Below are 13,118 nucleotides of genomic sequence, written 5' to 3'. Positions count from 1 at the left end.
GCATTATTTAATAATTATAAGAACTTCCTACCTCACCTCACAACAGCAGAAAAGTGACTATCAACAAAGGCTTCCCGCCCAAGCTTTCCGCATCTGACGTCACAAACGAAACGTCTCATGATTGGCCAATGCAGGTAGCACACAGGGAACCTTACAAGAAAAATAGCACCGGACCTATCCTGGAAACCTTACAAGGTTCGCAGCAAGATAGCCCGCTAGCAGACGACAGAGCCCGCAAGGTAGCCGCCGCGCAAGCCAGCAAGGAAACTTACAGCGAATCTTGCTCCGTGTGAGATGGGCTTTAGTTCTTGGGACACTACGAGATTGTCAGGGTGACGGGTCTGGCAAACCTCCTGATTGGGGATTTATGCATGAGTAAAAGCCTCTCACATGCACATTACCAAAGTCAAGGAGAGTCAGATGTAAAGAGCTCCTTAATGGGGGGGAGGGGGGTATTTTGGTTTTGTCAGAGAGGCTGAGCAATGGTGGGCTCCCTCCCTGAATTCCAGTCCAATGCATCTGGCCTATGTCACTTCTTATGGCTTGGAGCTCACTGCACCAGTGGTTGAGCCACACTGGGGGGCAAGGAACAGTAGTGGATCTCACAAGCAATCAGTGTCTTGGAGCTGGACCAGAACATGAGGCAGAGGGCCCATGGGCAGCAAGTGTTGTTTGGCTGAACTTTATGTGCGACTACTATTATCATCACAATACAATCTTTCAATAATGGGAACTGCCATACTCTGGGCAGCCAAAATATTATGACCACCTATCTAAACACTGGTGTGTCGACCCCTGCCACAGATAACAGCAAGGACACATTGTGGCACAGAAACAATGAGACCTTGGTAGATCACTGGAGGAAGTTGGCACACCTGCACACTCAGATCACCTAATTCCCATAAATTCCAAAAAGGGGGATGATCTCTCATGGCATGTTAAATTACATCCCAGATGTATTTGATCAGGTTCAGAGGTGGCAAGTTGGGTGCTCATCCCATCAAATGGAACTCACCGCTGTGTTCCTCCTGACCTTGTAAAACAGCGCATTATTTTGTTGAAAAGTGCCACTGCCATTGGGAAATATGATTGTCATGAAGTGGTGGAGGTGGTCTGCAACCATATTACGATACTTCTTGCCCAACACAGTGCCTCACACGAGCTCCACTGGACCCATGGATGCCAACAAGATTGTTTCCCAGAGCATAATCGAGCTGCCACCAGTACAGGAGTCAAGGTGCTGTTCCCCTTGATGGTGAGCTATGCACCCTTCCAAGAGTATGATGAAGGTATCAGGATTCATCAGATCATGAAGTGCTCTGCCACTGTGCCAACATACAGTGCCGATGGTTATGTGCCTATTTCAGTCACAGTAGTTAAGTTGTGGCATTAACATTGGCACATGCATGGGTCATCAGGTGCACAGACCCACCATTAAGAGTGTTTGGAGCATTGTGTGTTCAGGCACACTTGTACTCTGCCCAGCATTCAAGTCTGATATTAGTTATGTCACGGTTTGCTGCCCATGTTGTTTTACCAGTCTGCCCAACCTACGACATCCACAAGGGCTGCTTGCCCAACCCCATAATGTCTGGAAATGGTTTCACCTTTGTTTGGCCATGTGTTAAAGACATTCACCACAGCACTCCTCAAACGCCCAACAAGTTCTGGAGTTTCCAAACTGCTCATACCTAGGCCTCAGGCCACTACATACCTGCCTACTTTCAAAAACAGAAATCCAGAAGATCCCAAAAATTTAACGCATGCATACATTGCAAGGTATTCAAACATAGCAAGAAAAGACTACATAGAAAAAGATTACAAATAATGTTAACACATATAATGTAGGCTGCATTTTAAGATCACTATTTTTGAACTCTACAAAGTTAGCTACCTACACAAGTTATTTGCTGATGAGTGTTTATTTGTTGTCACTTAACATTGGGAACAGTTCACACACTACACAAAAATGAGCTCTTCTGCACTTGATCCTGCAAACCGCAATATGAATGACACTGTCAAAACTACTAAACTGAACATTTTTTATACTTATTTACAAAATTTTCTCAAGTTCAAAGAACACTGGCTGTATTCCATCAAACATTGCAGAGGAGAGATGAAAATGTGTATCTTTCTTCGTTTTCTTCAGAAATTGTGACTTAAAACTATTCACATAACATGGACCACTGCTTCTTGTTTCCAAAATAGAAATGGATCCCAGAGTTACATTTGATATGGAGGACCTAAACTGATTGCGATTCTTGTTCATCGAGCTGAACACATGCTCACCCTCACCATTGCTGTGCAGTAGAGTCAAAACAGAAAACATTAACCTGGATAACCTATCGTACTTAGGACCACCATGAATGCTCATCAAGTGAGGCCATTTGGTATCATCTATCAAGTTCTTGCTCTCAACAGTGGCAGAGTAATCAACCTGCAGGACCACAAATTGGCTCTTAAGTACATTCATTGTGTCGTCACACAGAGTTAATGACAAAAGTACAGCAATATTGTGCGAGATGGGAATTATGATAATATTATCAGGCTACCTTCAGTCAAATTTCAGACACTCGCATCTCAGAATAGCAGCTATTATTGAAAGCCAAAACTGAAAAGCAATATATGAATGCAGAGGGCGGGAAAAAATCCTGGAGTTGAATATCTGGAAAAAAAACAACGTTCATCCAGAAAACTGGAATACTACCCCAGAATCTTCCAGGAAAACCAGAAAATTTGGTAGGTATGCCACCACAGTTTGCCCTTGGTCAAACTCTGTGCCGATTCTACACATGGACAGCACGCTCACTGATACTCCATGCACAATGCATGTATCTTATTAGAGTCATTCCTCGCAAAGTAATGGCGCTATTGCCTGGATGAGTATATATTGATAGTAGGTTGGCGGTCATAACATTTTCACTGAGGAGCATATATGGTTTAGTATTGTGACTTCCAGATGGACTCTACCAGTGCCAAGGGAGCCATGCCACCACATTTGAGGGAATGGTCAAACTTATCCATTTATTACAAGGATGTACTGGAAAGTAATGCCTTCAAAAATTTTATTCTTTTATCAGTTGAACTATTACTTGGCATCAATATTACACTGTCGATATTGCCACTTTGCTGACACAATATGCAGCTCTTTGCTGATAGAGGGTTCCGAATTGCAGTGTAATGTGTGTGTGTGTGTGTGTGTGTGTGTGTGTGTGTGTGTGTGTGTGTGTGTGTGTGTAATACAACTGCATCAGCACATGAGAAAACCGTCAGAAAACACAGAGCACAAATTCAAAGGGTTTGTCCACACATGGAGCACCCCCTCCTTGAGCACAACAATGCCAGACTACACACAAGTGTTTATCCACCTGCAACAGTCTGACACCTTTGATTCATTATTACTGATCATACTTCATACAATCCCGGTTTGATCACAATGAGTTTTCAACTGCTTTCAAACCTTCAAGAGCACTTTTAAGGACTTCACTTCGACAGTGATTAATTAGTGTGAGCAGAGGTGAGGCTGTGCGCCTGCCAACTAAGTCAAACATTCTACAGTGACAGCACCAACAAAATGGTCTCTCATTGAGGAAAAAGGTGTCAGTGACAGGGTGACTATTTTTGAAATAAATATATCAACATGAAGAATAAAGGTGTAGAATGTTAATAAAGTTTGTTTCAATGAAAAGCTTCAATAATTTTCACATAAAAATTCTGAGTTACTACTTTTCATCATGTCCTCATGCCCAAAACATAAACCAAGCAAAAATAAAGTTTTAATTAATTTGGCAAGGAAGGTGGCTTTGAAGTGATATGACATATACAGACATGATTAAAGGTCATAGGAAAGTATAGTCCTTCAACTAACATGGCACACAAGGTAAGAGAAGACTTCTTGTGGGTAAAAGTTACATTCTGGGCACCACTGGATTTTTCAGTAAACATTAGGCTGTGCTACTGGTCAATCCCCCCCCCCCCCCCCCCCCCCATGAACCATGGACCTTGCCGTTGGTGGGGAGGCTTGCGTGCCTCAGCGATACAGATAGCCGTACCGTAGGTGCAACCACAACGGAGGGGTATCTGTTGAGAGGCCAGACAAACGTGTGGTTCCTGAAAAGGGGCAGCAGCCTTTTGAGTAGTTGCAAGGGCAACAGTCTGGATGATTGACTGATCTGGCCTTGTAACAATAACCAAAACGGCCTTGCTGTGCTGGTACTGCAAACGGCTGAAAGCAAGGGGAAACTACAGCCGTAATTTTTTCTGAGGGCATGCAGCTTTACTGTATGATTAAATGATGATGGCGTCCTCTTGGGTAAAATATTCCGGAGGTAAAATAGTCCCCCATTCGGATCTCCGGGCAGGGACTACTCAAGAGGATGTCGTTATCAGGAGAAGGAAAACTGGCGTTCTACGGATCGGAGCGTGGAATGTCAGATCCCTTAATCGGGCAGGTAGGTTAGAAAATTTAAAAAGGGAAATGGATAGGTTGAAGTTAGATATAGTGGGAATTAGTGAAGTTCGGTCGCAGGAGGAACAAGACTTCTGGTCAGGTGACTACAGGATTATAAACACAAAATCAAATAGGGGTAATGCAGGAGTAGGTTTAATAATGAATAGGAAAATAGGAATGCGGGTAAGCTACTACAAACAGCGTAGTGAACGCATTATTGTGGCCAAGATAGATAAGAAGCCCACACCTACGACAGTAGTACAAGTTTATATGCCAACTGGCTCTGCAGATGACGAAGAAATTGAATAAATGTATGATGAAATAAAAGAAATTATTCAGTCATGGGTGACTGGAATTCGAAATTCGAGTGTAGGAAAAGGGAGAGAAGGAAACATAGTAGGTGAATATGGATTGGGGCTAAGAAATGAAAGAGGAAGCTGCCTGGTAGAATTTTGCACAGAGCACAACATAATCATAACTAACACTTGGTTTAAGAATCATGAAAGAAGGTTGTATACATGGAAGAACCCTGGAGATACTAAAAGGTATCAGATAGATTATATAATGGTAAGACAGAGATTTAGGAACCAGGTTTTAAATTGTAAGACATTTCCAGGGGCAGATGTGGACTCTGACCACAATCTATTGGTTATGACCTGTAGATTAAAACTGAAGAAACTGCAAAAAGGTGGGAATTTAAGGAGATGGGACCTGGATAAACTGAAAGAACCAGAGGTTGTACAGCGTTTCAGGGAGAGCATAAGGGAACAATTGACAGGAATGGGGGAAAGAAATACAGTAGAAGAAGAATGGGTAGCTTTGAGGGATGAAGTAGCGAAGGCAGCAGAGGATCAAGTAGGTAAAAAGACGAGGGCTAGTAGAAATGCTTGGGTAACAGAAGAAATATTGAATTTAATTGATGAAAGGAGAGACAGCAAAGGACTTGGAAGAGCAGTTGAATGGAATGGACAGTGTATTGAAAGGAGGATATAAGATGAACATCAACAAAAGCAAAACAAGGATAATGGAATGTAGTCTAATTAAGTCGGGTGATGCTGAGGGAATTAGATTAGGAAATGAGGCACTTAAAGTAGTAAGGAGTTTTGCTATTTGGGGAGCAAAATAACTGATGATGGTCGAAGTAGAGAGGATATAAAATGTAGGCTGGCAATGGCAAGGAAAGCGTTTCTGAAGAAGAGAAATTTGTTAACTTCCAGTATTGATTTAAGTGTCAGGAAGTCATTCCTGAAAGTATTCACATGGAGTGTAGCCATGTATGGAAGTGAAACACGGACAATAAATAGTTTGGACAAGAAGAGAATAGAAGCTTTCGAAATGTGATGCTACAGAAGAATGCTGAAGATTAGATGGGTAGATCACATAACTAATGAGGAAGTATTGAATAGGATTGGGGAGAAGAGAAGTTCGTGGCACAACTTGACCAGAAGAAGGGATCGGTTGGTAGGACATGTTCTGAGGCATCAAGGGATCACCAATTTAGTATTGGAGGGCAGCGTGGAGGGTAAAAATCGTAGAGGGAGACCAAGAGATGAATACAATAAGCAGATTCAGAAGGATGTAGGTTGCAGTAGGTACTGGGAGATGAAAAAGCTTGCACAGGATAGAGTAGCATGGAGAGCTGCATCAAACCAGTCTCAGGACTGAAGACCACAACAACAACGACAACTGGTCAATTTGTACCACAACCTTTATTTGGTTTTCACATTTGTTGGTTCTGTAAACTCATAGCTACACCACAACCATTCAACCTAACATAGCCCTTGAGCTGCACTATGGGTCAGTCTCTCACCACAACCAATATTTCAAGGGGGGAGTGGCTCTAACGTCACATTTTTATTGTTGTGTGTTGTGCATACGTATCTTGCTATATGTCAAACCATCATTATGTCAGGGGTCAAAATCTAAGCCTGAACTATGTTACGTCTAACAACTCTTTTACTATTTACTATGTTTAATAAAATTTAGTATATTTATTTTCTTATAATTTCTTCACAGAGACTGTTTAGGATTTCTGTTTGATACTGCTGGTCAAATTAACTGCAAGCCATTTACTAAGTTTGGCAAATTTAATGAAGCACTCACATATATTCAGATGCAAATGATGCATTAACACTATCCAATATTTCTACAGTTGCGCAACACGAATGGCACTCATATGCAAAAGCAAATGCTGCATTAATGTTATCACAATACATCTGCATAGCACCGAAGATGGATGTCGAAACAAACAAATTTATTCAGCACAGATAGTTCACAAGTAGTTTGCGTGATTATGTCAGGACCCTCAATTCTGGATGGCAAGGTAAAAATACTAGAAGCACCCAGCAAATGTATTTGCCTGCTGAATAACCTACAAACTGTTCTACTACAGCAGATTTTAAGTGACAAGTGTATGTCAGATTATTTCCACCAATAACTGGAACATTCTGGTAATTTTACAAACAATATGTGTAACAATGTGCAGCAAATGCAAGAAGTAGTTATGAACAAACTGTCAATATTTAATGTATAGCCCCATGGCTTCATCAGAATTTTGCAGCCGAAATACAAATTCATTCTGCACCTATGGGCTGTGTAACAGTTTATGCTTCCATGTTATATTTGTCTGAAATTTAACTTTACTGCTGACAGTTCTACTTACACTTTGTTTACATATTCAAAGTTGACACCCAATGTTAATAGTACAACAAAACATACTCCTCAGATTAGTGACCATGCGAATGTCAATTCAAAATCATTTACAAACACATTTTAAATCATCAATAAATAAATTACAATTCTCATTCCATACCATGATACACTGCAATAATGCATTAACTGCGCCCATACCATTTATAAATTTAATGGCACTGCTAACTTTCACTGTAGTCATAATTGTTCTGAAGATGTACATTAAGGTTGTCATTCAAAAGAAGCATATCAGATCAGAATATATCCACTTTATGGCAACCACTTTATCAGTATAATTGTGTTTAGCAATAAACAAGGTTTTCAGTGTTTACTGAATGTTAAATTGAAACTCTTGCCTCAGTTCTATGTGGGGTTTAATACAAGGCGTATTTCAACGCACTGTGATAAATGTCATATTTAACACTCCAAGTTTACCAGTTTTTTAGTAAATTGAATTACTCATGTTTCCAGCAGTATGGCATCAGTTGCATGTATTGACACACCATACTGCACACAGAAATTAATGAAGCACTCAACAGAAAGACAAGTAAGCCACTTACCATGGGGTCTTCTTCATCGGTTTCCTCTTTTTTAATCCACATAGTTGGATCCTGGTCCATGACTTGAGTTCTACAGGCTGGGGGAAAAAAAAAACAATAACATAAGAACAGCTGTACTCAGTTTCTGTTGTTACCATGAGGTCTACCTCAGAGGCAGTATTTTCACTCATCTACTGGGTGCAGTAAATGGGTGACTACACAGGAAACAGATTCAAAGTGGCTGAGGAAAAGAGTGTCAGTGATATAAACTCATTTACATTTCTCAGGTGATGAAAATTGAGTACACTCAATCATAAAATCACATGCAATGGAAACAGAGTATTGGCAGTTGCTACTGCTCCTTTGTAACACTGGTTTATGGATACTGTCCTATTGCGACAATTATGGAAGGTGGGTAGTTTTTGTGCATGCACAAACTTCAGCATTTTGAACAATCAAAGCAGCCAATACACTGCTGCAAAATTACTGAATATCACCAAACATTTCATTCTACCCTTTGCTCATTGTGTAACTTAATTTCAATGTGACAAGGAAATCATGAAAATCCAGATGTACTGATTGTTTCCCAGTCAGCGAAATCCATTTCCAACATAGGTGTTACTTTGAAATTTTGTCTGTATTCATTCACGATCGAATACTCAATTTTGAGTAAGCATCACCACTCTGGAATCTTTACCTCCTATTAACCATATACCTGTACTGTCAACTGCACACTGCAATGTGGAAGTTCTCATTCTTCATTACCATGAAGATTAAACATTGGTCAGTTTTTTCTTACAAAACTGATTTACTGGAACTTCTTCCTACTAACTATAACCACGATAAATGGTCTATTGAGTTCTGGTGATGTGTAATAGTTTTTGTTTGAGAAATTATAGTTAATTAGTAACTTGTTCTTTCGACAGTTCCTAAATAATGTTACAGTATTCATATACAGAACTCCCACATACAACAACAAACTGGTATTTACGCATGATTAATTAAATAACAGAAAACTGACTAGATGAATCAAAGCACAGTGAAAATTAACAAAACGCAACAGAATACCTTCTACATAATTTCCTTTCATGCGAACTTACCTAATCATGAAATTATTTAATAACTGCGGGCAGCTGAAAAATTGTTTACGTTGGCCCTACAATCTGGAGCAGCGGGATTACAGAAGTGTCAGATTCCACCCGTCTGCTTTGACCATTGACGTCATCAACGTGACGAAAATGGATATGCTAAGCGTCTCCAATATGGCGCCTATGACGTCACTACATACACAGGACAACAAACACAAAAATACATATAAATAAAACAGTAACATCGCCCTTCAAACATACAATCAAACTAATGGGACAACCGCTCGAAATTGGAGGCTTTAGGGTGAGGACGAGCTGAATATAATAGTAAAAAAACACCACGATCCCAAAACATAAAATGACGAACAAAAAGAAAGGGAAAAAAAGCAATATTACAACTTTCCTCTACAGTAACAAAGTATACAGGAATCGAACACTTCCCTTGACCTATGTAGGTCAACCACAGGTGACGATACCAACACACCAATACCTACAGCTAACAATTGGAATCAGACATTTCCCTTGACCTATATGGGTGAATCACAACTATTGGTAGTAAAAAGCACCTGCAAGTACAAAATTAAAAACAAAGCCTCAAAAATTAGCAAAACAAATATCCCCACATAAATTAAAACAGATTCAATACACCAATACACGCGAACTAAATCGGCTAGCCCAACATATCCCCTCACCCCCCTCCCCCCACACACACACACACATTAAACGTCTTACCACATTACAAACAACAAACCAATAACACCTAACGGAAACGTCAAACACAAACAAAAACTCAATGAAAACACTTCCAAACCTTACATTTGGAATTATATATATATACCCCACACACACCACCGCGAAACACATCTACAAACACAACCAACTCATAACACCGTGTCGTAATAACGTTACACACAACACCACCCTGATGGTTACGGGTCAATGCAGACGAGTGGAATCAGACGCTTCCATTGACTCGGAGCGGCTATATACTTGCATCAGATCACAGCAAACTCATCACAAACACTAGTACAGGTAAGTTAACACAAACGCACTAATCTAGTGAATGTTTGAACTTTACAGTAAACACTTGACAAAACGTTATAAAATCTCGACCTGATGTTTTTCGTAACGGGTGAACTGTACAGACACAAAGTGCAGTAACCTGCTTGTTCAAGCACTAATAACCTACCTGTCTCAATTCCAAGACTGATACATTCATAAAAAATAACCTATGTATTTTGTTGCAATGAACATAACCTGAAAAAATTACATTAGTACACCGTCACATTCACCAACCACAGTATAGGCGATGCTTTCACAAATACTGAATAAATTCTCGTCCTTATGTACCCATTAAACATTTAAAGGAAAGGCAACAGCCTCAGAAACAGCTACCGTTGCGTCTTCACAAGCTATTCGCGAACTATTACACTCATCAAACTCAACAGTTAATTGTAACATAAATGAAGTACCGCGTTAATTTACTTCCGAAACAATTTTTTTCTTTCATTTATTCTTGTTTGCAATTTGTAGACTCTTATATATTACCTGGAGAATTTAACACACACAAATTTCCACAAAAGTACAAGATTTCAGCTGATTAAAGTCACAAACCAGTGAACCAAAGATCTTCTACAAAGAAGAAACAACTATGCCGTGTGCTGTGAGATAAACAGAATGGAAGAACTGGAAAGATGAAATGGCGAAAATTAAGCTGGGTTTACACTACAAGTCGCTTGCAGAAGTTATTCTTGCAAGTTACTGCTAGTCGCTTGCAGCTGTGTTTACACAGCAGCGCAAGAATTAAGCAAGATTCTTTGGCAAGAAACTTACGTCAACAACTTGCAGATACTGTTTACATATGCTTTCAGTACCACTACGAGTGTCAGGCGAAGTGTAAAATGACGAGTAGGCGGGTGAGATATGCTGCAGCTCTTGTAATTGTAGTGCAAGACGTGAAAAAGAAAAAGAGAAGTAATTAGGTTACAGAGTAGATAATGAGAAGATCGCAAAATGGTGCCTGTAATAACCTTTTGCAAGAACTTAGTATCGAGAGCATGGACACTTTTGAGAACCTTTGCAGAATGTCCTCAAATGATTCTGAGTATTTGTTGATGTTAATAGCGACCGTCAAATCAAATCGAGACACAAACTTCGGTCCTGCTATTTTAGCAAAGGAACGTTTGCTAGTCTCTCTATGATTTATAGCTACCGGTGAGCTACAAATAAAGTAGGCATTCCATTTATTTATGTGAAACGTACAACCAAAAAAGTTTGAATTTTGAAATCTCTTCTTTCTAGGAGACTCATACAAGTCCCTACTGTACCTGTTTCATATTCCCGTCAGCACGATTTCCCTGATCGTACCCGATGTATGTAGAGCCTTTTTTAACGTCTGGTAAGGGAAAATTATTTGAAGGTATGTGAAAACACAACAATGAAATTAAATTTTTATTAAAATAAACTGCATTTTACAGAATGATATGCTTATAAAAATGTTTTTATTTTCTAATGCTCATAAAATGGAAAGTGACAAGCTAAATAAGTAGAACATGTAATAATTACACATCGTCTTTTTCTAGACTCCTAAAACAACAAGCGAGTGGATGCAGGTGGCAAAGGGGTTTTGTCTTCAAGTTATGCTACTTTCTATGTACTTCTTTTATAGATGAGTCGAATATCGACGAGATTTCATTTAATGCGCTCATCTTCTTCATTCTATCCTTAAAGCATTGGTTATGCACGTTCCATATTTCGGGGTAGATCTCCACGGCTTCAATAAAATGTTCTGTACCCTGCTTCATCCATTCCCGTTTCTCCTCCATTTCTGAAATTTGTTTGCATATAATACGTAAGATGGTTGCATAAAATGAAGTCACCACATTAAGTAAAATGTTAAATATGAGTGTTATGCAGACGACATACTTACTATAAATTGCGCTTCCTACTTGCAGGAAATAGAAATAAATCGTAAAAGCTGCAAGTTACTTGCAGATACTTCTTGCGTGGTGTTCACACTGGAAGCGGAAAACGTGCAGCAAATCACTTCCGCAATAAATTGCTACAGTCGCAAGTCGACTTGGCGATATGTTTACACTCGCAAATCGCGCGGCAGGTCCCTCCGCGCTAGTAAATTGCTGTAAACCGAGCATTAGATACCATAGGCTATTCTAACTCTCTGGTAAATTTTTATCGCCAGATTAGCACAACAACTAGATAACTTAAAATAGCTGTTATTGAAAGAAATACGTTAGGAAATTCCTAGCAATTTTAAATCTTCGCCGTAAACAAAGTGACTTGAAATACTTATCATCACATGTGCTCATTTAACTTGAAAAGGTCAGTATCTTACTTTTAGATTTGTTCTTATTTTCCTTCCAAAACTGATTCCTTTTGAATAAAATAGGAGTTATATACTTGTTGCCCTAGTCCACATTACGAGCTACCTATTTGCGATTTTCAAAATATATCAACTGCTAACTAACAGAAATATATTTATTTTCAAACAAATGCATAGTAATGTTGAAATGTGCAAGAATCGTTTTAATCATATGCTACAGTGTCGAATCTTCTGAAATACAGTGTTATTCACTCACATTTTCACCTTGAAACACATTACAAAATTTCAGAAACAACTGTCATTATCAGAAGACATTCACTGCATCTTCAGATGATGAAGTACTTCCTTCTGAATCTCTTTGATGTTGCATGTTTTCGTAAGATGGCCGATAATCTGATCCTAATGTGGGAAGCACTGAACTGAGCAGGAACATCTCATCGTTGTAATTTTCCTTTGTTACCGGCAGGATGGACATGTACAAAGATTTGGTGCCTGACAGAGATATCTCATGACTTTTTTGTTTCAGTTCAGAGCTCTAAAGTCTTTGTCAAAGTCTTCTTCACATCGCATAACAAATGGACACTGTTTTATGACATTTACGTGCGAAGAAGGAAGAAGATTAGATTTAAGGTCCCATCGGCATAAAGGTCATTAGAGACAGTGCACGAGCTTGGATACTGTTAAGGCTGAGGAAGGAAATCGGCCGTGGCGTACCACAGGAAGCATCCCAGCATTTCTTTGGAGCAATATAGGCAAATCACAGAAAACCTAAATCTGGATGACCGGATACAGGGTTGGACCATCGTCCTCACTATTGCGAGTCCAGTGTGGTAATCACTGCACCACCTCTCACAGTCTTAGCCTCTTGACTGGATTCCTGTTTGCATCTTCTTTCCTATGTGCAATGTGGCGATTCAGAGGATACTGCCAATTGATAATCTTCTCATGCGTTTTTTCATGTGCAAGTTAATGTTTGCCACTCCTATCTTCTCGCATATTCAGCAGAAGTA

The 13,118-nt window shown here is 39.6% G+C and overlaps 1 protein-coding gene across 6 annotated transcripts in view; it reads right to left on the bottom strand.

The window, feature by feature from the left end:
* The window catches only part of LOC126427289 (zinc finger protein 99-like), a 159,092-nt gene extending 148,697 nt beyond the window's left edge, over positions 1 to 10,395 (bottom strand). For 5 of the 6 annotated variants that reach the window (XM_050089572.1, XM_050089578.1, XM_050089575.1 and 2 more), the window contains exons 1-2: positions 10,317 to 10,395; positions 7,702 to 7,778 (exon numbers count right to left, since the gene is read on the bottom strand). In XM_050089572.1, coding sequence (XP_049945529.1) covers positions 7,702 to 7,761 — 60 coding nt within the window. In that variant the 5' untranslated portion in view covers positions 7,762 to 7,778; positions 10,317 to 10,395. Of the gene's footprint in view, positions 1 to 7,701; positions 7,779 to 10,316 lie in introns of those variants that run through there. The other variant, XM_050089571.1, reaches the window with a different exon arrangement.
* Between the last annotated feature and the right edge of the window lie 2,723 nt (positions 10,396 to 13,118).

Source organism: Schistocerca serialis, chromosome 11 (assembly GCF_023864345.2).
Source record: "Schistocerca serialis cubense isolate TAMUIC-IGC-003099 chromosome 11, iqSchSeri2.2, whole genome shotgun sequence".
Taxonomy (NCBI): domain Eukaryota; kingdom Metazoa; phylum Arthropoda; class Insecta; order Orthoptera; family Acrididae; genus Schistocerca; species Schistocerca serialis.
The sequence above is the reverse complement of the archived record's forward strand: the minus strand, read 5'-3'. Positions and strand labels throughout refer to the sequence as shown.